Source organism: Dipodomys spectabilis, unplaced genomic scaffold (assembly GCF_019054845.1).
Source record: "Dipodomys spectabilis isolate Male_0828 unplaced genomic scaffold, ASM1905484v1 ptg000053l, whole genome shotgun sequence".
Taxonomy (NCBI): Eukaryota; Metazoa; Chordata; class Mammalia; order Rodentia; family Heteromyidae; genus Dipodomys; species Dipodomys spectabilis.
In genome coordinates this window covers 12709227-12733044 of record NW_024870730.1, presented here as the reverse complement: position 1 = coordinate 12733044, position 23818 = coordinate 12709227, and the positions used below count along the sequence as shown (strand labels likewise).

The following is a 23818-nucleotide window of genomic DNA, read 5'->3' as shown; positions in this document are numbered from 1 at the left end:
GTCCCTAATATTTTCTGCTCAAGGCTAGCGTTCAACCATTTTGAGCCATATAGATCCACTTCTGGGTTTCTGGTAGTTAATTGGAGAGAGGAGTCTTACAGACTTTCCTGCCCATGTTGGCTTTGAACTATAATCCTCAGATCTCAGTCTTCTGAGTAACTAGGATTACAGGCATGAGCCACCATTTCACAGCCAGCTTTTTCTATTAAGGTAAATTTTTGGAGTCAGGTGCTAGTGGCTCACACCTGTAGCTACTCAGGAGGCTGAGACCTGAAGATCATGGTTCAAAGCCAGCTCGTGCAGTCCATGAGACTCTTATCTCCAGTTAACCACCAGAAAACCAGAAATGGCACTGTGACTCAAGTGGTAGAATGCTTGCCTTGGGCTGAAGAGCTCAGGGACAGTGCTCAGGCCCAGAGTTAAAGCCCCATGACCAACAACAGCAACAAAAAAGATAAGTTCTTAGGAACATTTTGTCTAGGTAGCCTGGAACTTGATCCTCCCATGCCTGCCTCCATGTGGCTGGGATTACAGGTAGGAGCCACCAGCGCTGAGCCTCATTGAGTTACTTTTCACTTTGCTACTTACATGTGAGGGGGAGAAATTATATGCTCAAGGGAATCTTCACATTTCCAGCATATCTTGTTCATCAATTACAATGCCAGTAGCCAGAGCTAACAAATGCCTCCCAAAGCAGAGGGATGAGGGGAAATGTTGTCCTTCAACATGGTTGTACAATCCTTGCAGTAGCCTCCTGCTCACTTAAGGCTGGTTTTGATGTCATGTTCTGAGATCAATGTTTGCTTTCCATTAACAGCATGGCCGGACCCCCCTGCATCTTGCTGCCAATAAGGGCCATCTTTCTGTGGTCCAGATCTTGCTGAAGGCTGGCTGTGACCTTGATGTACAGGATGATGTGAGTAGAAGCCATCATTTGATCTGAGGAGGGTTGGAAATTTTGTTCCTTTACCCTGGCTAGCCTTAAACCATAATCACCCAATCTCTATCTCCCAAGTAGCGAGGATTACAGGTGCAAGCCCCCATACCTGCCTGGCCGTGTGGTAGAATTCCTCTAAGAAATAAGCAATTTTGTGAGCAATACAAAGTCTTGGCAAGTTTGCCCTCATCTTAACATCTTCCGGATTCATCTGTAATAACACTGGTAGTCAAGCCAGGTGCTGGTGGCTCACACCTGTAATCCTAGCTACTCACTCAGGAGGCTAAGATCTGAGGATCATGGTTCAAAAGCCAGCCTGGGCTGTGCACTGGTGGCTCATGCCTGTAATCCTAGCTACTTGGGAGACTGAGATCTGAGGATTGCAATTCAAAGCCAGCCCAGGCAGGAAAGTCTGTGTAACTCTTATCTCCAATAAGCTATTCAGAAAACCGGAAGTGGCGCTGTGGCTCAAGTGGTAGAGCACTCACCTTAAGCTCAAGAGCTGAGGGACAGCACCTAGGCCCAGAGTTCACGCCCCACAACCCCCCCAAAAAAAGAAAAGCCAGCCTGGGCAGGAAAGTTCATGAAACTCTTTTGTTTTTTGGGTTTTTTTTTTTTTTTTGGGTCCAGTCGTGGGGCCTGAACTCTGGGCCTGGCCGCTGTCCCTCAGCTCTTCAGCTCAAGGTGAGCGCTCTACCACTTGAGCCATAGCACCACTTCCGGCTTTTTTCTTTTTGCTTATGTGGTGCTGAGGAATCGAACCCAGGGCCTCAGGCATGCAAGGCAAGCACTCTACCACTGAGCCAATTTCCCAGCCCCTCATGAAACTTTTATCTCTAATTAACCACTAGAAAACCAGAAGTGGAGCTGTGGCTCAAAATGGTAGAGCACTAGCCTTGAGCAAAAGAGCTGCGTAGTAGCACCCAGGCCCTGAGTTCAAGCCCCAGAACCAACCAAAAAAAAGAAAAGAAAAGAAAGTAGTAGTCAAGTTTCAGGGTATGGATTACCAAAATGCTTTAAAGTTTCCTTGTACCTCTGTGCAATGTCTTAAGACTTTGCGAACACTGTTTATAAATGAGAACAATGTCTGCAAAGAAATAACCATGGCATTGTGTTCTGCATAGGCAGAAGGCCATCTAGTGGTGCTCACAAGTCTCTGGTCTACTTGAACCTGTAAGGATGTTGTTTTCCTAAGATGCTGATTTCACTTTAAACTGATGATTTTTACCTTGGGTCATACTACTATATTTTTCTACATTATAACCAACATTATACTCCTGGCCCATATCACCTCCCTCGATGACAGGAGGGAAACATAGGGGCAGGGGAGAGATGTTGCCCACAGGAAAGGTGGGGCTTGTGCTGTTGGCATAATCAGGTTGAGATCATCTGGTCTTCTGATTAAAGCTCTGGTTTGCACGGTGGCAAGGCTCAAATGACAGGCACACTAGCTCATCTTCTGCTTAGGTACTGAGCTCTGAGGATCCCTGTGTACTCATGCAGAAAACACCATGCAAATTTCTTAGCACGGCTGCTCTTTCTGTTGGGCAGGGTCAGAAGTAAAATCGGAAGAAATTGTCACAAACAGCCAAAATGCTACTACAACTGGTGGGCAGAAAGAAAGCCTTCTCTGGCTGAAGATAGGCACATCCTTCTTCTTCTTAGAATTTCTTTCTAGCATCTTTTTCTTGCCTTAGATAATGCACGCCTTATTTCTCCATTTAATTTAAATTAAAATAAAACAAAAGATAATAACACACACTGTAAAACCTATTTAAGAGTAAATAAAGTAGAACATTCAGTGTCTGATACTTGGCTACCTTGACTGATGAGTAGAAATAGAGAAAGTTAGCTAGCTCATACCTGAAATCCTAGCTAGTCCGGAGGCTGAGATCTGTGGATCCAGTTCAAAGTCAACCAGCCAGGGCAGGAAAGTCCATGAGACTCTTACCTTTAATTAGCCAGCAAAAGATGGAAGTGGATCTGTGGCTCAAGTGGTAGAACTCCAGCCTTGAGTGACAGTGCCTAGGCCTGAGTTCAAGAGCCAGTACTGGCATGTGCACATGTGTGTGTGCGCACACATGCACACACAGCATGTTAATGTCTTGAAGAACTTACTACAAACTTTACATTCTACAGATACTGATCTTTATGGCAGGGTAAGGACTGAGAATTAGTTGAAGAATGACCTCCAGTGGCCAGGAGTGGGACTATTCTGAATTGCAACCCGTGGAAACCAGTTCTTTAGAATATGCAAATTCTCTCGCTTCAAGCCAATCCCCTCAACTCTCAGTGGAAGCTCTAAGGCTGTCTCTGATTGGTCAATGAACAATCACCCAGCCCCTACTTCACAAATACTCCAAGATACTTGTGGCCACAGTAAAAGATATGAAGGAGGCAAAAAATAAGAGAAACCAGAGAAGAAAGGCTAGGAAGAAGCCCCAGAAAGTCAGAGAGAAAAGAGGTCAGCACCTTGGTTTGGGCACTCACCTTGGTAACATGTGTGCTTGGGTCCTCAAGGGGGAGGAATTCCTCTCAAAGAGGACTGCCTTCCATCCCAGCATGACTGGGAGTTCTTCCAGGAGCTTGGCTTTAGAATACTCCCTGTATTCCACCACACTGAAGAGGGAAATAAAAGCCTTTCAAAACAAAGATTTAGACCTCAGAGGTTCCAAAGCTTTTTTTTTTTTTTTTCCCCAGAGCTGAGCCAAAGCTTTTATGTGAGTAACTGAGATGTCTTAGCAAAAGAGAGGGCAGATAGTACTTGTTCCTTTGCAAACAGGTCAGCATGTTCCACATCAAAGTGCCAAACTGTAAGGTTGTTGGCTCTTCCAGCTTCCGGCTGCAGACTTTTTCCTTTGCTTCTGTAAGTAGTCATCCAGCAAACCGTGGCCAGGGCTCTGTGCTAAGCACTTAGCTTACATAATGAGGCTGCTCCAACCTCTCCGACACCTGTTTCTCCCCCACCCTACCTTCATTTGCTAAGGTTAATTGGCTTCACAGGGCCTTGATGACTTGAATTCTGACCCAACCAGGATACCTAGTTGGTGAGGTAGAGCAATATCGTCAGAGAATTAGATGCCATGATACTTGGTGCTTAGTAGGGCATTAATAAATACCCACTGAACTAATGCTGATGGAAGAATTGTATGTTCCCAGAACTTTTTGAAGTTTCAGAATTGATATAGAAATAGAGATAGTGGCTGCTTGCAATCAGATATAGTAGAGCACTTTTTATTTTTTTGTCAGTTGTGAGTCCTGAAATGTGGGCCTGGGCACTATCCCTCAGCTTTTCAGCTTAAGGCTAGTGCTCTACCACTTAAGCCATAGCGCCACTTCCAGCTTTTTCTGTTTATGTGGTGCTGAGGAATTGAACCCAGGGCCTCATGCATGCAAGGCAAGCACTCTACCACTGAGCCACCTTCCCAACCTCTAGAGCACATTGTGTGTGTGTGTGTGTGTGTGTGTGTGTGTGTGTGTGTGTGTGTGTGTGTGTGTGTGTGTTTCAAAGAGGAAATCTCTCAAAAGCAACTTTTAATTTTGTAGGAGCCAAGAGTGATCAGCAGTTAACCAGCCAATTCAGCTGAGGGTCTCAAATGTTAAGCTGTGTGTGTGGTTTGTGTTGTGTTCAAGGGAAAGCAGTTCCAAGGTGATAACTTGAGCCAACTCTTTGTGCTGTGGTGGTCTCTTAGAACCTTTCATTCTTGGAAGTGGCGCTGTAGCTCAAGTGGTAGAGCGCTCGCTTTGAGCTGAAGAGCTGAGGGACAGCGCCCAGGCCCAGAGTTCAAGCCCCACGGCCGACAAAAAAAAAAAAAAAAAGAACCTTTCATTCTCATCTTAGTAACTTAAAAAAATGTTTTTTTTTTGTTGTCAGTACTGGAGCTTGAACTTGGAGCCTGGGTAGTTAAAAGTTAACAGTAGTTAACTTTTTTTTTCTCAAGCCTGGCACTCTACCACTTGAGTCACAACTCCACTCCTAGCTTTTTGGTGAATTGGAGATAAGAGTCTAACCGACTTTTCTGCTGGGGCTAGCTGTGAACCATGAGCATCAGATCTAAGCCTCCTGAGTCGTGAGGATTACAGGGGTGTACTACAAGCTGCCTGGTTACAACATTGCAATTAGAGGAAAGAGTCAAGTTCCCTTTATGCCTCACGGAGAAATATAGTTGATAATCTAAGGATGTGTTCCCAGGGAAAAGAGGTCAGAATGAAGCGCAATCCCCCATAAACCAGAGTGAGTCAGTCTCATGTTTTGATGACAGGTATATAATTTGTTCACCGATTTGCAGTAGTCAAAAGCAATGCAGAGAGGATCTGGGAAGGTGGACCAGTAGACCTGCCTCAACCTGATTTATAGAGGTGGGGGGAAAGGCTCAGAAGGTCAAGAACAGGAGGTGATGGCAATGCTAAAGAGTCTGGTGCAGTGTGGAAACAGGGCTGGATATGCTGACCTCCATTACCTGTGAGTCTAAGTCTGTAACCTGAGACTGAGGATTCTGAGACTTAGGGAATCCCATTTGTGTATAGTGTTATTGTTTAGACTTAATTATTAGTAGCTTTTCCTGATGCTCACAGATGTCTATGTGACATATAAACAGTTGAGAGCTATTTAAAAGTGTAAGAAAATAAAATCACTTCTGCTCTGAATTTTTATTTTTATTTGGTCCAGTAGTGGGGCCTGAACTCTGGGCCTGGGTGCTGTCCCTCAGCTCTTCAGCTCAAGGCTAGTGCTCTACCACTTGAGCCACAGCGCCACTTCTGGCTTTTTTCTTTTTACTTATGTGGTGCTGAGGAATCGAACCCAGGGCCTCATGCATGCAAGGCAAGCGCTCTACCACTGAGCCACCTTCCCAGCCCCTCCTGTGAATTTTTCAAGGGAGATCTTTATAAGAAAACAAATTTGGCTGGGCACTGGTGGCTTGTGCTATAATTCTATCTATTCAGGCTGAAACCTGAATATCAAGGTTCAGCGCCAGCCTGGCAGAAAAGTCTATGAAACTCTAACCAGTGTAAAGGGTGGGCTGGAGGCATGGCTCAGATAGTAAAGCATCAGCTATGAGCAAAGAAAGCTGAAAGAGAACTCCAGGCCCTGAGTTTAAGTCCCTATACCATTAAAAAAAAGAAAGGAAGGAAGGAAAGAAGGAAGGAAGGAAGGGAGAACAAGCAAACTTGTTTTTATTAGGGCTGAATGCATTTTTGTGTTCAAATGCATATATCAAATTTATCATCTCCATTTTTAAATATACTGCTCAGTGGCCTGAAGCACATTGTGTTTTTGTGCATCTGTCACCACCATCCATGTCCAGAATTGTTCCTGTTTTAAATGCCTTTGGGGGTAGGAAAGTGGCTCAATGGTAGAGTACTTGCCTCGCATGCATGAGGTCCTAGGTTCGATTCCTCAGTACCACATAAGCAGAAAAAGCCAGAAGTGGCTCTGTGGCTCAAATAGTAGAGTGCTAGCCTTGCTTGAGCTGAAGAGCTGAGGGACAGCACCCAGGCTCAGAGTTAAAGGTCCATAACTGACAAAATAAGTAAATAAATGCCTTTAATGTACATTGTTCGTTGTAAATCCTAGGAGGTTAGTAGGTATAATTGGCATTTTATTAAGGTTATTTTTAGTTATTAATGTATCTTTCTTTTAAAAAATCTGTTATCTATCTTTGGCAGAACTGGGGTTTGAACTTAGAGCATTGTACTTGCTAGGCAGGTGTTCTACTATTTGAGCCATGATACAAGCCCTTTTTTTGCTTTAGCTAACTTCAGACCACAGTCCTACCAAGGCCTTCATAGCTAGTATGAAAATCATGTGCTAACTGTACCAGGCTTGCTACCTGTCTCACAATGTTTCTCTTGCCTCTCTTGGCTGAGAACCGGCAATGTCCAGGAGTGTGTTCTTTGCTTGTCTATGATTTTTCGGGAGATTTCCTTTATATCAATCTTACCAACTGAATCATAGACTGGAAAAAGGAAAGGGAGAGGATTTCCAACCCCGTGTGTGTGTGTGTGTGTGTGTGTGTGTGTGTGTGTGTGTGTGTGTGTGTGTGTGTGTGTGTGTGTGTGTGTGTGTGTGTGTGTGTGTGTGTGTGTGTGTGTGTGTGTGTGTGTGTGTGTGTGTGTGTGTGTGTGTGTGTGTGTGTGTGTGTGTGTTTTACTGGGATTTAAACTCAGGGCCTCTAGGCAGATGATCTACCACCTGAGCCTGATCCCCAGCCTAGGTTTTGCTTTAGTTACTTTTCAGATAGTGTCTCATCTTCCTACCTAGGCCAGCCTTGACCATAATCCTCCTATTTATACCTCCTGCAGAGCTGGGATTACAGGTACCACCCTGTCTAGCATTTTACTTGAGGTGGGAATCTCAACTTTTTGCCCTGCTTGGCTTTGAACCACAATCCTCCTGATCTCTGTCTCTCAAACAGCTGGGATTACAGGAGTGAGTCCTCATTCCTGGCTAGCCCAACCTTTTGCAGGTGAAGATCCTGAGGCTCAGGGACACGACTCTCTAGCAGAGGTAGATCTTTCTTCAAGGCTATGTAAACCCAAGATCTTCTGGTCCCCTGGCCCTGTGCTCATTCTTTCTACCAGAAAATCTCCACACTGTTTACTGATCTTCCCTTTCAAACCTGTACCACAGGCTTGACTTGCTTTGCCTCAACTTGACTTCCTGAGTATATGTTAGAGAGAACATGCTTAGAGGCCTAGAAGTCTCTCCTTACCGTGTGACCTTCTCACCTATGGGAGCTCAGTCCTTTCTTCTAGTGCACTTAGGGTCAAGAGTCAACATCCCTTTGCTGTCTCAAGGAGAAAAACAGTTGACATTGAAGGACTGCATTCTCAGAGAAAAGGGGTCAGATTGCAGCATAAATCAGCCAGCATGTTGCCCCTCAGAATCCCAGATGATGCTTCTTACAAACACAGGGAGAGGCCACAGCCCGGGAGTCTTCAGCTGAAACAGCAAACCCTTGCCTTGCTCTTGGCTACAGCAAATCAGTGAACAAATGCTATGCCTGTCATCAAAGCAGGCGTTTGACTCATTGACATAGCTGCAGAGCACTCTCCCATAAGCCAGGACGTGAGGACGCTGGCATCACAAACAGCTTCACTGCACCATGCACAGCCCAGCCCCCAGCCCTGCTCACCCCTCATGTGGCGGTCTTCTGACCTTGGGCAACAGGACCAGGCTCAGCCCTCACTGTTGAGGTTGACGCTGAGGCCCAGGTTTGTTGCTGCTAATTGACTGAAGGAGTTTGTGAAAAGCCATTGCTCAGCCATGTGCCTTGTCTCCTGGCCCCTGGTACCAAGCCCTTCTGCAGGTAACCAGTGTGCTCAGTGGAGGGACAGGAGGCACCCTGATGTTTGAGTGGAGGAGCTGTGTTGGTGGTGATATCGGGGTGCTGGGGGGAACTGCCTGCTGCTCCTGACTCTGTGTCGCTTTGCAGGGGGACCAGACGGCCTTGCACCGGGCCACAGTGGTGGGGAACACGGAGATCATCGCAGCCCTGGTGCAGGAAGGCTGTGCCCTGGACAGACAAGACAAGGTGAAACGGGACATATCGGCTGCTTGCTCCCTAGATCGAGAATTGGGGGGCCATAGGGGGCTCGGGGCACCCTTTTGGCTACTTTGGGGTACCCAAGATGCTATTCCTGTCTTACCTCTCACAAATCATGATGAAATCAGCCCAACTTTCTCTGAAACCAGTTGAGGAGAGCCAAATTGACTGTGATGAGAAGATTCACACCTTAAGTAATGTGCTTTCTTTTTTCTTTTTTTCCTCAAACACAGTATGTGATGCGTTCACTCACTGGCTATTGCTCCACTACCTGAGCTATGCCCCCAGCCCCAAGTAATGTGCTTGCTACCCTGTGTGTTTCTTAGGATGGGAATACAGCCCTGCATGAAGCCTCCTGGCATGGGTTCAGCCAGTCAGCCAAACTACTTGTTAAAGCTGGAGCCAATGTACTTGCCAGGAACAAGGTGAGTCTGGGCGGGTGCTAGAAGTGATCCCTTCCTGGGTGAGGATATCTGTGGGTCTCTCCACCTGTCTCTGTCTCTCAGTCAGCAGAGCAAGGGCTAGCGGGATGAGTGGAGCCTAGGAGGGCCTGTCCACCCACAAGGTCATTGGCAGAGGAGAGCAGAAGCAGATCATGGTCTAGGCCAGGATCTTGCTCAGCAACAGTGTAGACACTCCTGCCAGAAACCTACATCAAATTACTGTTTCCACTGGGTGCCAGTGGCTCATGCCTGAAATCCTAGCTACTCAGGAGACTGAGATCCGAGGATCATGGTTTGAAGCCAGCCTGGGTAGGAAAGTCCACGAGACTTTTATCTCCAATTAACTACGCCCAAAACTGGAAGTGGAGCTGTGGCTCAAGTAGTAGAGTACTAGCTTTGAACAGAAAAAAAAAAACAAAAACTAAGAGATAGCATCCAGGTCCTGAGTTCAAATCCCAGGACTGGCACACACAAAAATTATTGTCTGCGTCCTCTGACACTATTGGGAGAGTATAGGAGCAAAGAAAACCTACCAGCAAAGAACTTTATATCACCAATGGTAACAAGAGTGTGGTAGGCGGCTTCCGCAGAAGCAGCTGGGCTAAGCAGTAGGATGGGAACAAGCACCAGGCCAGCAAGCTGGCAAAACAAACAAACAAAAAAACAAACAAACACCTTAAAAATGGTTCTGCTGGGCTTGGTGTCAGTGTTGGCCTCACCCCTGTAAACCTGCTATTTGTTTCTGGCACCCCCCTTCCCCAGGTAAATAGGTCTAGGTTTGCATCCAGTAGCTGTCCTCCTAGGACAGAAAAGGAAAGGAAAGAGAAAAAGGCTGGGGATGAAGCTCAGTGGTAGAGCACTGTATGGCATGCGTGAAGCCCCGTGTTCAATCCCCAGCACCACACATACAAAGAGCAGTAAAATATGCTGGTAAAAAATTTACCTGCATGGAAGTGGCTCTGTGGCTCAAGCGGTAGAGTGCTAGCCTTGAGCTGAAGCGCTGAGGGACAGCACCTAAGCCCAGAGTTCAAGCCCCATGACCGACAAAAAAAAAAAAAATTACCTGCAAGCTAGGCACCGGCAACTCACTCCTGTAATCCTAGCTACTCAGGAGGGTGAGCTATGAGGATTGTAGTTTGAGCCAAGCCTAGACAAGCAAAAAAAAAAGAATCTGTGAAACACATTTTTTGGGGGTGGAGGTGGGGGCCAGTCATGGGGCTTGAACTCTTTGCCTGGGCACTGCCCCTGACCTTTTACCTTTTCAGCTCAAGGCAAGCACTGTACCGCTTGAGTCCAATGCCACTTCCGGTTTTCTGGTAGTTAATTTGAGATTAGAGTCTCATGGACGTTCCTGTCCAGGCTGGCTTTGAACTGTGTTCCTCAGATCTCAGCCTCCTAAGTAGCTAAGATTACGGGTGTGAGCCACCGGCACCTGGCGCCTGTGAAAGTCTTCTCTCCAATTTACCACCAAGAAGCCAGGAGTGGCGCTGTGGCTCAAGTGGTAGAGCACTAGCCTTCAGTGAAAAAGCTGAGGATCAACACCCAGGCCCAGAGTTCAAGATTCAGTATAAGCACCCATGCACACACATGCACATGCGCACACACACGCGCGTGCATGCACACACACACACACACACGGATGTTTATGACAACAATAAGCTATAAAACATATGAAGAGGAACTTAAAATTGTTATATGAGCATATCATAAACACAATATCAATAGAATAATAATTTTGAAGAGAACTCTCTTGAGTTGCAAAATAACAGTTCAGAGCAGTACAATTTCATAGTTACCTGTCAAAATGCTTAATATAGAATTGTATTTATTTTAAATAAGCCTGGAAGTATGTCAGCAAAATATTGATAAGTGTTTATGAAAATTGAGGCTGATTGATTTTTCGTTTTGTTTCTACTTTTTGCCTTTGCCAAAGTTCCCAAACTGAACTGGTTATTTCTTTCACAAGCAGGAGAAGCATTTTATTTTGAAAATAAAAAAGCATTAGTCAAGTACAGGGGCTTACTCCTGTAATCCTACCTACTCAGGAATCTGAGATCTAAGGATCACAGTTCAGAGCAAAAAAAAAAAACAACAAAAACAAGTCTGTGAGATTCTTTATTTCCAATTAATCAGCAAAATGCCAGAAGTGGAGCTTTGGCTCAGTGGTAGAGCACCAGCTTTGAGCCAAAAGGCCAAGCGAGAGCACAAGGCCTTAAATTCACATACTCACACACACAAGCATGAGTACTTTTGGGATTGGGAACTAGTAGAGAGTAGTGGCAAGGGTTTGAAAGAGACTGAGAATTTCCCACAGTGCACTTGCATGGGTAGCATTGTGGGATGGTGGCCTCCGCTAGTTGTGATGGTGTGTTGAAGCTGATATGCTAGAATGGGGGTGGCAGCATCATGGGGACTGTGAACAGCATTTGGTAATTTCCCCTAAAACACAGTCTGTGGACAGTTTCACATCACAGTAGGGGTTGACAGTGACTATCTCTAGCCTTTAGACACTCATTTCTATGGCAGATCTTCAATAGTAAAGTCAGGAGCCAGATGTAATGTTAAGGAGCCTGTCAGAAAGAGTGTACACCAATGCCAGAAAGACTTTGGGGCCTCACCTGCTGCCCACAAAAGCAGAACAGAATCTTCATAAAGAAGGACGTGCCTCAGTGATTCTCTTTTATTCCCTTGGTTTATTAGAGTGTGGGGAAGCAAGCCAGCCTTGTTCTCATAGCAACAGGGACAGAATAGTGGTCCTTCTTTTGGTTATCTCTTTTACTCTCATCTATCTCTCTTCCCTCTCCCACCATGTTTTGTGTCTCGGGTCATTTTCTTCACATCTCCCCTTTAGAATAGTCCTTCCCCGCCCTGCCTGCAGCCCGCTACACCCAGATTAGAGTTGCTGTTTACTGGTCATGTGTTCCTCAAGGTTCCTTCATAGAAGGAAAGGAGTGGCTATTCAAGGTACCATCACCAATGATGTCAGGCTCATCGCTTGTCAGGCTGGTGGCTGCTCAGTACCTCTAGATGGTACATGATCAGAAACATGAATTGGTGAATATCACTTCCTTTTTTTGTTCTTGGTGGTGGTACTGGGGTTTGAATTCAGAGCTTTGTGCTTGTTAGATAGGTACTATACAGCTGAGCTATACCTTCAGCCCTGTATTTTGCTGGTTATTTTTTTTTTAGTCATATCACTTTGATTGGGATTAGAAAGATACATAGATAATAGGTAAGAGGAACATAAAAATAGGGAACATGTTAGGGAATTTTTTGAATACATCCTAGAGTGCAATAGGTTCTTCCTTTTGTGTTTGGTGCACACATGCAAGTAAAAGACTTGTAGATCTCTGACAGATAAAGAGAATGAGTAGTTGTGGGCAAAATCCCACACACATGCATGCATTCAAGTAGAAAAAAACAAGCATACCTAATACATGCATGCACACAAACAAAAAAAAGCAAGCACACAAAGCACATGCATACACACGGAGAAACATGAGCCAGTCATTTTTGAGAAAGGGTCTTGCTTCTCACCCGAACATGTTTCAGGCATGTTTCCACCTGTTCCAGGTTTCCTGTGGTGGTTAGCATGATAAGCATGTGCTGTCACATCCAACCTTGGTCATGTTTTTTTTTCCTGTCAGATTTTTGAGAAAGCATTTCCATGCATACAATTTACCATTTTATGCAAGAAAGCATATCATACTGTGACTTTGGGCCATTGTGTACTGCTGCATAATCACTACCACAGATAGAGAATGCTTCCACCTCCTAAAAATAAGTTCCTTTGCACACTTTGTTGGCAACCCTACAATCACATCCCCTCCTAGACCCAGGATTTGAAGGTTAATGATAGCTGGAACTCCTGCACCTGTTCAGATTCCACATTCAATATCCTTGGCTCCAAACCCCCCTGCTCGATGCTCTCCCCACCCCCAAGAGGCAGAATGTGAGTGCCCCCCCCCCAGTAAGTACCACCCCACTGCAAGGTGTGTAAGTCTGTGCAGAAGTGTGCTGCTAACGTGTCTCCCCCTCTGTCTGCCTCTCTCCAAGGCAGGGAACACAGCCCTGCACCTGGCCTGCCAGAACAGCCACTCTCAGAGCACGCGTGTCCTCCTGCTGGGTGGTTCCCGCGCTGACCTCAAAAATAACGTGGGTGAACACAGCTTCTCCAACTTCTCTCAAGTCAGCTTGGAAGATAACCCCTGCAGTGTACTTTCCTAAGAACATCTAGAAATTAAGATGTCAGAAGTATTTGGGGCCTATCTCTAAATTATGCACGTGTTATGGGATTTTTTTGCTAATTTTCTAAGGAGTCATTTAGAAGATGAGGAGAAGAATTCGAAAGGATTGGAAATATTATCGCCATTTTTCTTCTAGCATATGACTGTCTAGAATAGTCTAGGGAATCTGTGAATGTCTTAGGCTCTGCCCACATGGATGCATATGGTCCCATCTATGTGGCATATATTCCCATGTGGGACTCTCATAAAGGTAATGGTGCCACACCGAGCAGGGAGGTCCTGCAAGGCTCCACAGCCAGCATCTTCAAATGGCAAGTCAGCTGGTGACCGAGGTGTCCTTGCACTGAGCTGAGAATGCCTGCCTTGAACACGACCTTGAATACAGCCTCCCTCCGCAGAGGCTTTTTCCAGTTTAAATCCCATGCTTTAGGCACATTGACTGGAAAATGACTAGCTTCTCCAGAAGATCATGGAAATTTCCTTGTTTGGAGCAGTTTTATCAAATTCATTGTAAGGCTAGACACTGGTAGCTCATGCCTATAATCCTACCTATTCAGGAGGCTGAGATCTGAGGTGTGTGGTCTGAAGCCAGCTCAAGCAAGAAAGTCCATGAGACTCTTATCTACAATTAACCACCAAAAAGCTGGCAAGTATAGAGCTATGGCTCAAATGGTAGAGCACCAGCCTTCAGCAAAAAAAAGTTCAAGGACAGCACCCAGACCCTGAGTTCAAGCCCCAATACTGGCACAACAAATTAAAAAGGAATATACAGTAGTTTAGCAGCTTCTAAATGATTTTCTTTTCAGTTATGTCTTGTGACTGCTGACCGTGCTTTCTGTCCACAGGCAGGCGACACCTGTTTGCACGTTGCTGCGCGCTATAATCACTTGCCCATCATTCGGCTCCTCCTCAGTGCTTTCTGTTCTGTCCATGAAAAGAACCAGGTCAGTGCAGGTGTCTTTGCCATCCCCACGCTCCAGGTGTGGATAGCAGCTGCATTGTGTCCCACTGGGCTGCAGTGTCCCTGCCTTCTCTGGGTCATTCCCATGCACATCTTTGCATGTGAATTTTGCACTGTTTCTTGGAGATCCTAAGGGCAAGTTTTGTTAATAATGTGATTTTTTTTTTTAATAAGGAAATCCACAGGGAGGAGTGTGGCTTTGTAAAGAAGCCAGGCAATTGGGAGTCTCTGGACTTCCTGTGTTATGTTCTCTGGGGTGCTCATAGTTCAAGAACCAATTTGTGTTTCCAGCAGCTGGAGGCTCTCATTTCTGAGAAATTGGAGTCATAATCTGTGTCTGCTATTGAAATGAGGCTGAGATGAAATACAATCAACCATGGAAATGTGCATGCTTGCCAGTAGTCATTTGGATAAAAGAAAGCAATTGCTAGGGTTTTATTGATACCTAAATGATGCGTTGATTGCTTTTTCTGACTTTGAGTGTGTAACTCTGAAATTAAAAAAGATTGTGGTTTATATAAAATATACCTTATAAGCCTCTGTTTATGACATTACTAACAAATATATACATATATACACATGCATATATATGTATATATATACATAAAAATCTTACAAGAATAATTGGGGGGTTCCTTATACTTGCTTGGTTTGCTTACTAGATTGGTATGCTCCCACTTGAGCTGTGCCTCCAGTTACGCTTTTTTTTTTTGGTCGGTCGTGGGGCTTGAACTCTAGGCCTGGGCGCTGTCCCTGCACTCTTCAGCTCAAGGCACGCTCTACTGCTTGAGCCATAGTGCCACTTCTGGTTTTTGAGTGGTTTATTGGAGATAAGAGTCTCACGGACTTTCCTGCCCAGGCTGACTTTGAATCGAGATCTTCAGATCTCAGCTTCCTGAGTAGCTAGGATTACAGGCATGAGCCACCATCACAGCTCAGTTATGCTTTCTACTAGTCATTTACAAATGGAGCCTAGCAAACTTTTTTGTCCAGGCTAGCTTTAAACCACAAGTCCTTCAGATCTCAGCCTCCTGAGTAGCTAAAATTATAGGTGTAAGCCACTAGTGCCAGATTTAGAGCAGTGAATTTTGACCCTGAATGCATATAAAAATCAACAGGGGAATAAAAAAATTCCTGTATCTCATCCCAGTGCAAAAGAGCCAGACTTTGGGCTTATGGTTTAAGCAATCGTGTTTTCTAAAAGCTCCTTGTCTGATGTGCAGCCATGATGAAAATCACTGACAAAATAGCCAAGTATGGTTGAGTGTAGTGGCTCAAGATTATTTCTAGCTGCTTGGGAGGCAGTAATCAGAGGACCAAGGTTCCAAGCCAGGCTGGCAAAGAAAGCTCAGAAGATATAGTCTTGATCAATGGCTGGGCACAGTGGTGCTGGACTATAATCCCATTGACAAAGGGAGGCACAGATAGGAAGATTGGGGTCCAAGCCAGCCTGGGCATAAAGTGAGATCCTATCTTGAAAATAACAAACACAGAAAGGGATTAGCAGAGAGGCTGAAGTGGCAGAGTACCAGTTTAGCAAGCATTGTGGCCTGAGTTCAAATCCCATTACTGTCAGAAAAGAAAGAAAGTAAAACAGTCTCCCCAGTGATTCCAGCTCACCTTGCTCTACCCCCATACCTCCCCACCTCATGCTTCTCAGCCATGGCAGCAGCTGACAGTCATAGTCACCCAGGAGCAAATCCCCGTGCCCTGCTGGGCACCAGGGGCTCACACTTGTTAATTCTAACTACTCAGTAGGCTGAGACCTGGAAGATTGCATTTCAAAGACAGCCTAGGCAAAACACTCCAAGATACTCCATCTCCAATTAACTAGCAAAAAGCTGGGCTGGAGGTCTGGCTCAAAGTGGTAGAACACTAGCCACACATGAGGCAAGCTGAATGAGTGTGAGGTCCCTGAGTTCAACTGCTGAAAAATAATTTTTTTTTTTTTTGGTCCAGTCATGGGGCCTGAACTCTGGGCCTGAGTGCTGTCCCTCAGCTCTTCAGCTCAAGGCTAGTGCCCTACCACTTGAGCCACAGCGCCACTTCCGGCTTTTTTCTTTTTGCTTATGTGGTGCTGAGGAATCGAACCCAGGGCCTCAGGCATGCAAGGTAAGCGCTCTACCACTGAGCCAACTTCCCAGCCCTGAAAAATAATTTTTTTTAATCCCCAGGCTAACCCACACAGCATATCAATGGAATCAGGGGGAAGGACCTTGGCCTCTATTTTTTTTTTAAGCTGCCCAATGTTTTCTACTATGCAGCCAAGACTGGAAAGACTTCCGTAGAGCTTTCTTCTATTACAGAACTACATGCCTCTGCGATGACAAAAACAGTTTTACTTCTACTCTTTATCAAGTAGCAAGACTTTTTGCCTGGTCACCTGGCACCACACCAACTGGATTATTTCTCTTCTTCTGTATTTGTTTGGTTTTATTTACATAATTTTTGCTTGGGAAACAATAGCATTTATTTCAGAATTGGCCTAGTAATCTGAAATGTGTGCGCCCTTCTTTTAGAGGTGATGGAAAACACTTTTTATATAATGACAATTTACTTATGGGCTATATGGTAAGAGACAACTAACAACTGGTTACGTGAACACTGATTCTTCATGTCTTCATCAAAAGGTCCCAGAGCCTACAGATGTCCCAGCGGCCCCTTTTGGTCCACATGGGTAGCTAGGGTTGGGCTGTTACCTTTTGGTGCTGAAGAAGTATTCTTTGCAGCATCTGCTCAATCTTGCTCTCAGAACCCGTATGATTCTCTGACCTCTGGTCTCACTGGTCAGAGACACAGGGGCTAGACTCCATCATCCTGCCTCTTCATACTCTGAGCCCCACCATTCTCAGCAACCCAGCCCAGTACTCTTTGCCCTTGATTTATTCCCATTTTGTGACTTTCAGACCTCCAGCTAGAAAGGAACATGACCCATCCAGTTCTGTGATTTCAAGACCTTTTTGTCTGGTTTAGGAAAATCATGGTTTTGGAGGGCCTATACTAGGGGATGAAAAGCAGAAGCAGAGGGCTTGGGCCAGATGGGTTTTGATGTTTTTCTGATTGGTTTCAGGCTGGAGACACAGCCCTGCATGTTGCTGCTGCCCTAAATCACAAGAAGGTAGTGAAAATCTTACTGGAAGCTGGAGCAGATGGAACCATTGTGAACAATGTAAGTTGAGATGGGGTGTGTTGAGACCACCTAATCCGACTCTCTGGATCCAACAAACTCCACTGTAGCCTCAGCCTTTGAGGCCCTCAGGGTGGACGTGGGGGAATCCTAGCTCTGAGGGCCCCTTTTAGACAGCTGAAAAAGGAGGCTCAAGGATGTGTAGGTAAGATGGATGATACCAAAAGTGAGTTCCAAGATGGGCCCTGGTGGCTCACATCTGTTAATCCTAGGTACTCAGGTGATTGAGATCTGAGCACTGTGGTTTGAAGCCAGCCTAAGCAGGAAAGTCCATGAGGCTCTGATCTTCAATTAACCACCAAAAAGCTTGAAGTGGGATGTGGCTCATGTGGTAGAGTGCCAGAATGAAAAGTTAAGGGAGAGCACCTAGGCCCTGAGTTCAAGACCTAGCACGCACACACACACACACACACACACACACACACACACACACACACACACACACACTGAGTTCAAGACCTAGCACACACACACACACACACACACACAGACACACACACACACACACACACAGACACACACACACACACACACACTGAGTTCAAGACCTAGCACGCACACACACACACACACACAAACACACACACACACAGAGCAGGCACAGCCCAGGTATCTTTGCTACTGGAGGCTGACCTTCAGTAAGAGCGATTGTAGAATTTGGAGCTGGCGAAAGCTGGCCAAAGGCTCTTAATCTTCCAGGACTCTAAGTCTAGCTCCCTTTCCTCCTCCTGCCTTGTGATGGATTTCTCTAGAACCTGCCCTGGATGGCTAGAACACCGTCCCCTTCCTTCTGAACCCCACTCTCATCCATTCCTGGTTTTTGCCCTCATCTTCCAAGAGTCTATACTATGGCCATAGCCCTGCCTCACGACTGTTCTTCATAATATAGTTCTTAGACTCTGGCTGGGCCTGACCTGCCCTCCGGGTGTTCTTCCCTAGGGAAAACTCATTGCTTGGGAGCATTGTATGATTCTTTTTTTTTTTCTTCTTTTTCTTTTTGGTTGGTCATGGGGCTTGAACTCTGGGCCTGGGTGCTGTCTCTGAGCTCTTCAGCTCAAGACTAGAGCTCTTCCACTTGAGCCACAGCACCACTTCTGGTTTTCTGGTGGTTAATTGGAGATAAGAGTCTCACAGACTGGCTTTGAACCAGGCTGGCTTTGAACCACAATCCTCAGATCTCAGCCTCCTGATTAGGATTACAGGCATGAGCCCCCAGTGCCCAGTCTGTATGATTCTTTGGATGTCTCTACAACAGAAATATACTTCCTTAACTCTTCTCAGTTTGCACAAAGCATTCCTTGGTGGGCAGTGCCCCACAGCTTTGTGTAAGGGCAAAGCCCTCATTGCTCTGTAGCTGGGAAGTATCCATCAGGCATGCTCTGGGTGCCTGATTCTCTTAGTGCTGGGGCTGGGCTGAGGAGCAGGGCCATCTTGTGTGGCCTTGTGTGGCTGAGCACACTGGGTCACTGCAGTGTGGAACTGCCCACTTTTGGGGTCTCTTCCTCACCTGTCCTCCCCTGTGCCTTTCCCCAGGCAGGCCAGACCCCACTGGAGACCGCCCGCTACCACAACAATCCAGAAGTTGCTCTGCTCCTCACAAAAGCTCCCCAGGTAGGATTTCCTGCTTTTGCATTGTCAGATGACACAGGGTGCAGTCACCCGGAGGCCCTCATTGGCATCTAGTGAAAGCAACTGAAGCTCAGTAGGAAATTGATGGGCCTACCAGCTGGGCAGGTGGACACAGGCATGCACGTGGGTCTCCTGGAAGAGACTTCAAGTCCTGCTTTTTAGACATGGTGTAATTTTCTCCTTTGGCCAGAATAGTCACCACCAGCTTCCTGGACCCTAACTTCCCAGCTCCACAGCCGGGGAGGTGCAGCATTGTAGGAGAGGTGGGGCAAATTCCCTCCCTGAACAAGCGTGATGCAAGAGGGAGGAATCCGCTCAGAGGAAGATGAGGGAACGGACCATCCTAGAGAGCCACCAGAAGCAGGGCCGTTCAGGAGGGTTTCTTTCCTTTTCTAATCAAATCATGGTATTTTGACCCTTATTCATAAATAATGCCAAATGTCATTTGAATAGAGGTTGACATCTAAGTATCAATAAAGACACATAAGGATGCTTAAGCTACTTATAATTCCAACACCCTGAAGTATCTGCCTTTGTTGGCTCATTTTACCTTCCACAGACATATTTTCCTTCCGTAATTGGGCCTATGTTGTACAAACCCCATTGTATCCTTCCTTTGATCTAACTGTAATAGGGCAATTTCTGTGGTCTCTATGCACATTCAGTATAATGAAATCATATTCCTTCTTGTTAATGTCAGTATTAAACCATTTCATTAATATTGGCAGAAGTGGAGCTATGGCTCAAGTATTAGCATTCTAGCTTTGAGCAAAAAATCTCAGCACAGGGGCTGGGAAGGTGGCTCAGTGGTAGAGTGCTTGCCTTGCATGAAGCCCTGGGTTCAATTAGTCGACAACACAGAAGCAGAAAAAGCCAGGTGGTGCTGTGGCTCAAATGGTAAAGCACAAGCCTTGAGCTGAAGAGCTGAGAGACAGGGCTCAGGCCCAGAGTTCAGGCCCCACAACTGAATTTAAAAAAAAATCTCAGCACAGTGCTCAGGTCCTGAGTTCAAGCCCCAAGACTATAAATATATCCATATTTATCAATGTTTGACATTTAGATTATTTCCAGTTTGGAGCTATTCTGTTATATGACATCATGTCATTGATTGGCTTGCCCAACACACACTCCCTTGAGCCATACCTCCAGCTCAGCTTTTTTGCTGGTTAATTGGAGATGAAGTCTCATGGACTTTTCTGCTCATGCTGGCTTCATTCTACAATTATCCAGACCTCAGCATCCTTAGCAGTTAGCATTACAAGTGTGAGCTACCAGCTCTCACTCTAGGTTTTTGCAAAGAATGATCCACAGAATCACATCTATGAATCCTGATTTTTAAAAAAGTGCTGGTCTCTCCTGGGTCTAAAGTATAGGGTGTGGCTGAGCAATATGCTCACATCTGTAATCCCAGCTACTTAGAAAACAGAGATCGAGAGGATCCTGGTTTGAGGTCAACCTGGGCAAAAAGTTTGTCAGATCCAATCTTATCCAATAGCTAGGTACAGTGGTGGTTATCTGTCAGCTATGAATGTTTGAGCCTAGGAGGATTGTGGTTTAAAGCCAGCCCAAGGGGGAAAAAAAAAAATGTTAAGAACCCATGTTAACAGAAATAGATGGGTATATTGGTACAAGCTTGTCATCCTAGCTATAGTGGGAAATGTAAAACAAGAGGATCAAAGGCCAGGTCAGCCCTTGTAAAAGTGAGACCCTATGTCAAAAATAACCAAGCAAAAAATGCTAGAAATATGTTTGAAGTGGTAGCACGAGGTTCAAATCTCACTACTGACTTTTTTTTTTGAAGTACGGGATGCTCTGTACATGTCAGAATCCATCACATTTATCTGTTGTTTTCAGCTTTTGGCCTCTTGATGGACAGCCAGTTTCCCCCTTAGCCAACTCCCCAGGCACGGGAAGACTGATAATGTCCTTAATCCATCTGTCATTGTTCTTCCCTATCCCAAGGATCACCACTTACAGAGAAAAGCTTTCCCAAATGACTGGGTGGAGGGAGTGGTGTAAGTGGTAGAGTGACTGCCTATCCAGACCAGAGCCCTGAGTCCAAATCCTAGTTCTACAAAAATAAGAATCCTTCGGATGTGACTTAAGTTTTGTTTATACTCATGCTGAATGAATTGCAGGTGACATATTAGAGTTTATTTCTCACAATTGTACATGTAACCCTTCTCCTCAGCACAAAGAAACTTTAGACCACGCATGCTATTTTATGCACTTGGTTCTGTTATCTGTAGTTACAGCCTTACTGGTTTTATAAGCAAAGTGAAATCTCCTATTCTTTTATTCTGAGTGGAGGGGGCCTTGAATTCTGGGACTTATATACTTGCTTGGCTTTTTCTGCTTAAGGCTGGTGCTCTACCACTTGAGCAACACCTCCTAGCTTTTTGGTAGTTAATTGTAAATAGCAGTCTCTGATATTTGCCTGACCCATTTGGCTTCGAAACTCAATCCTCAGCTCTCAGCCTCCAGAGTAGCTTGAATTGCAGGCATGAGCCACCATTTAGATGAATGTGGATATTGATGGCCCACAGAGGTAGTAAGTGGGCACTCTTTTGTTCCGGGCCTCAAGATTAATTTTCTCTGGCTTCTATGTTCTGGAAAAGATGAATGACGCTCCATATGAGGAAGATGGTATGGTTCACTGGGAAAACTATAAGCCCAGGAAAAGTTTTTTGGCTGACTAATAGCATGGTTAAAGGGAGGGAATTTTGCTGGTGATTATTTTATGTTTGGATGACCTTGGAGTATTGCTTGTCATATGTGATTGATGAGACAACTTGATGTCACAAATGCTCTGAAAGAGAATCTCAGGCAGTTTCTGGTGCTGTGCCTGTTCTAAGAGTCCACTAACCAGGAGGACATTCAGGACAAGTCATTTGCTTTTCTCAGATGTGACTTCCCAGGGAGTTTGAAGAGAGCATTAGAAATGTCATAGTAGGGGGCTGGGAAGGTGTCTCAATGGTAGAGCACTTGCCTTGCATGCTTGAGGCCCTGGGTTCGATTCCTCAGCACCACATAAGCAAATAGAAAAAAGCCGGAAGTGGCGCTGTGGCTCAAGTGGTAGAGCGTTAGCCTTGAGCTGAAGAGCTGAGGGACAGCGCCCAGGCCCAGAGTTCAGGCCCCACGACTGGACCCAAAAAAAAAAAAAGAAATGTCATAGTAGGATTGAACCTAGGGCTTTGAGCAGTGACCCTATAGTCCCAAACTCCAGTCTGGTTCTCTTTTTAATCTAAGGACTCTTTTACATTCTTAATACTTTGGTCCATTGCTTGAAGTTTTCACTAATTCAAAGATTCATGTTCTGCTAAACATCCTCTTTCAATTAAGTGACTCCAAGGCAGCAGGTAGTGGGAAGTGACAGGGCAGGGCGGGCGTGGGTCCAATGTATGCCAGTCACCTACTGGATTATGGTTCAGCAGCCCCTCATCTTTACATTGGAGGAGATGGAGCACAGAAAGAGGCCAGAATCACTTGTCTGAAGGCCCTTTAGCCAGCTACTGCTCAGTTCCAACCTAGTCCGTGCCAGGACTAAATGCTTGAACCAGGGACTGGGCACACAACTCCATTTGGGAATATTTTTTTGTTGATTAGTTGGAGGAGATAAGAAAAAGTCTCATGGGCTTTCCTGCCCAGGCTGGCTTTGAACTGTGATCTTTAGATCTCAGCCTCCTCCTGTGTAGCTAGATGGATCTGCCTTACTCCCCTCTACCCCCATGTACTTTTTCTGTTTCCTTTCTACCTCTGCATGGTAAGGAACTGATTACATGCTTCCCTTTGGAAACTATAGTTAGTGCAATGGCTGCTGCTCCTCCTCCTCCGCCTCCTCCTCCTCCTCCTCCTCTGCCTCCTCCTCTTCTTCTTCCTCCTCCTCATCTTAGTGTTTAAGCTTTTTAGGGTCAGGGACACAATCCTCCCCATTTCTGTATCTCTGCTGTGCTCAGCCCAAGAGCCAGGAGGCACAGCAGGTGTAGAGTTGCATGTTTATGTGACTGCTTCATCCTTCGAGGTTGGTGCTGGGCTGAGGGAGCTTCTCCTCCCGTGCTGTGCACACCCTGGTCTGTAACCATGCTGTTTGCTTCCTTCAGGTCTTGCGTTTCAGTCGTGGGCGAAGCCTGAGGAAAAGGAGAGAGAGGCTCAAGGAAGAAAGGAGGGCTCAGTCGGTGCCGAGAGATGAGGTGGCACAGAGCAAGGTGTGGGGGGTCCTCCTACCTGGCCAGCACCTGTCTGCCACACCCCCTGCGTCCTCAGGGGCTCGCTGGTGGCTGCCAGGCCTCCTTGGCTCTCCTTCCCTCTGGGGCTCTTTCTCCTTTTGGCTTCATGTCTTCTGTTCCTCCAAGATTCCGTGTGTGTGTGTGTGTGTGTGTGTGTGTGTGTGTGTGTGTGTGTGTGTGTGTGTGTGTGTGTGTGTGTGTGTGTGTGTGTGTGTGTGTGTGTGTGTGTGTGTGTGTGTGTGTGTGTGTGTGTGTGTGTGTGTGTGTGTCTTCTGTTCCTCCAAGATTCCTTCCAGATCTCGTGTGTGTGTGGCGTATGAAGATGCACCATGCTCCAGTCCCATGTACCTATGGCTTTTGTCCCTCTGCATGGATGACATCAGACACTGTGCCTATAGCTACATACACACATTGCTCAAAAAGTGTGTTGCCGGGCGCCAGTGGCTCACTTCTGTAATCCTATCTACTCAGGAGGCTGAGATCGGAGGGTCACGGTTCAGAGCCAGCCTGGGCAGGAAAGTCTGTGAGACTTTTTTCTCCAGTAAACCACCAGAAAACTGGAAGTGGCACTGTCGCTCAAGTGGTAGAACGCTAGCCTTGAGCTGAAGAGCTGAGGGACAGCGCCCAGGCCCAGGGTTCAA

At 45.9% G+C, this 23818-nt stretch overlaps 1 protein-coding gene across 1 annotated transcript in view; it reads left to right on the top strand.

Moving 5' to 3' along the window:
• Ankrd6 (ankyrin repeat domain 6) overlaps window positions 1-23818 on the top strand; it is a 166928-nt gene that overhangs the window by 132633 nt on the left and 10477 nt on the right. Inside the window, exons 3-10 of the mRNA XM_042679568.1 lie at window positions 818-916; window positions 8374-8472; window positions 8811-8909; window positions 12984-13082; window positions 14020-14118; window positions 17206-17304; window positions 18856-18933; window positions 23052-23156. Coding sequence (XP_042535502.1) covers window positions 818-916; window positions 8374-8472; window positions 8811-8909; window positions 12984-13082; window positions 14020-14118; window positions 17206-17304; window positions 18856-18933; window positions 23052-23156 — 777 coding nt within the window. The remainder of the gene's footprint in view (window positions 1-817; window positions 917-8373; window positions 8473-8810; window positions 8910-12983; window positions 13083-14019; window positions 14119-17205; window positions 17305-18855; window positions 18934-23051; window positions 23157-23818) is intronic.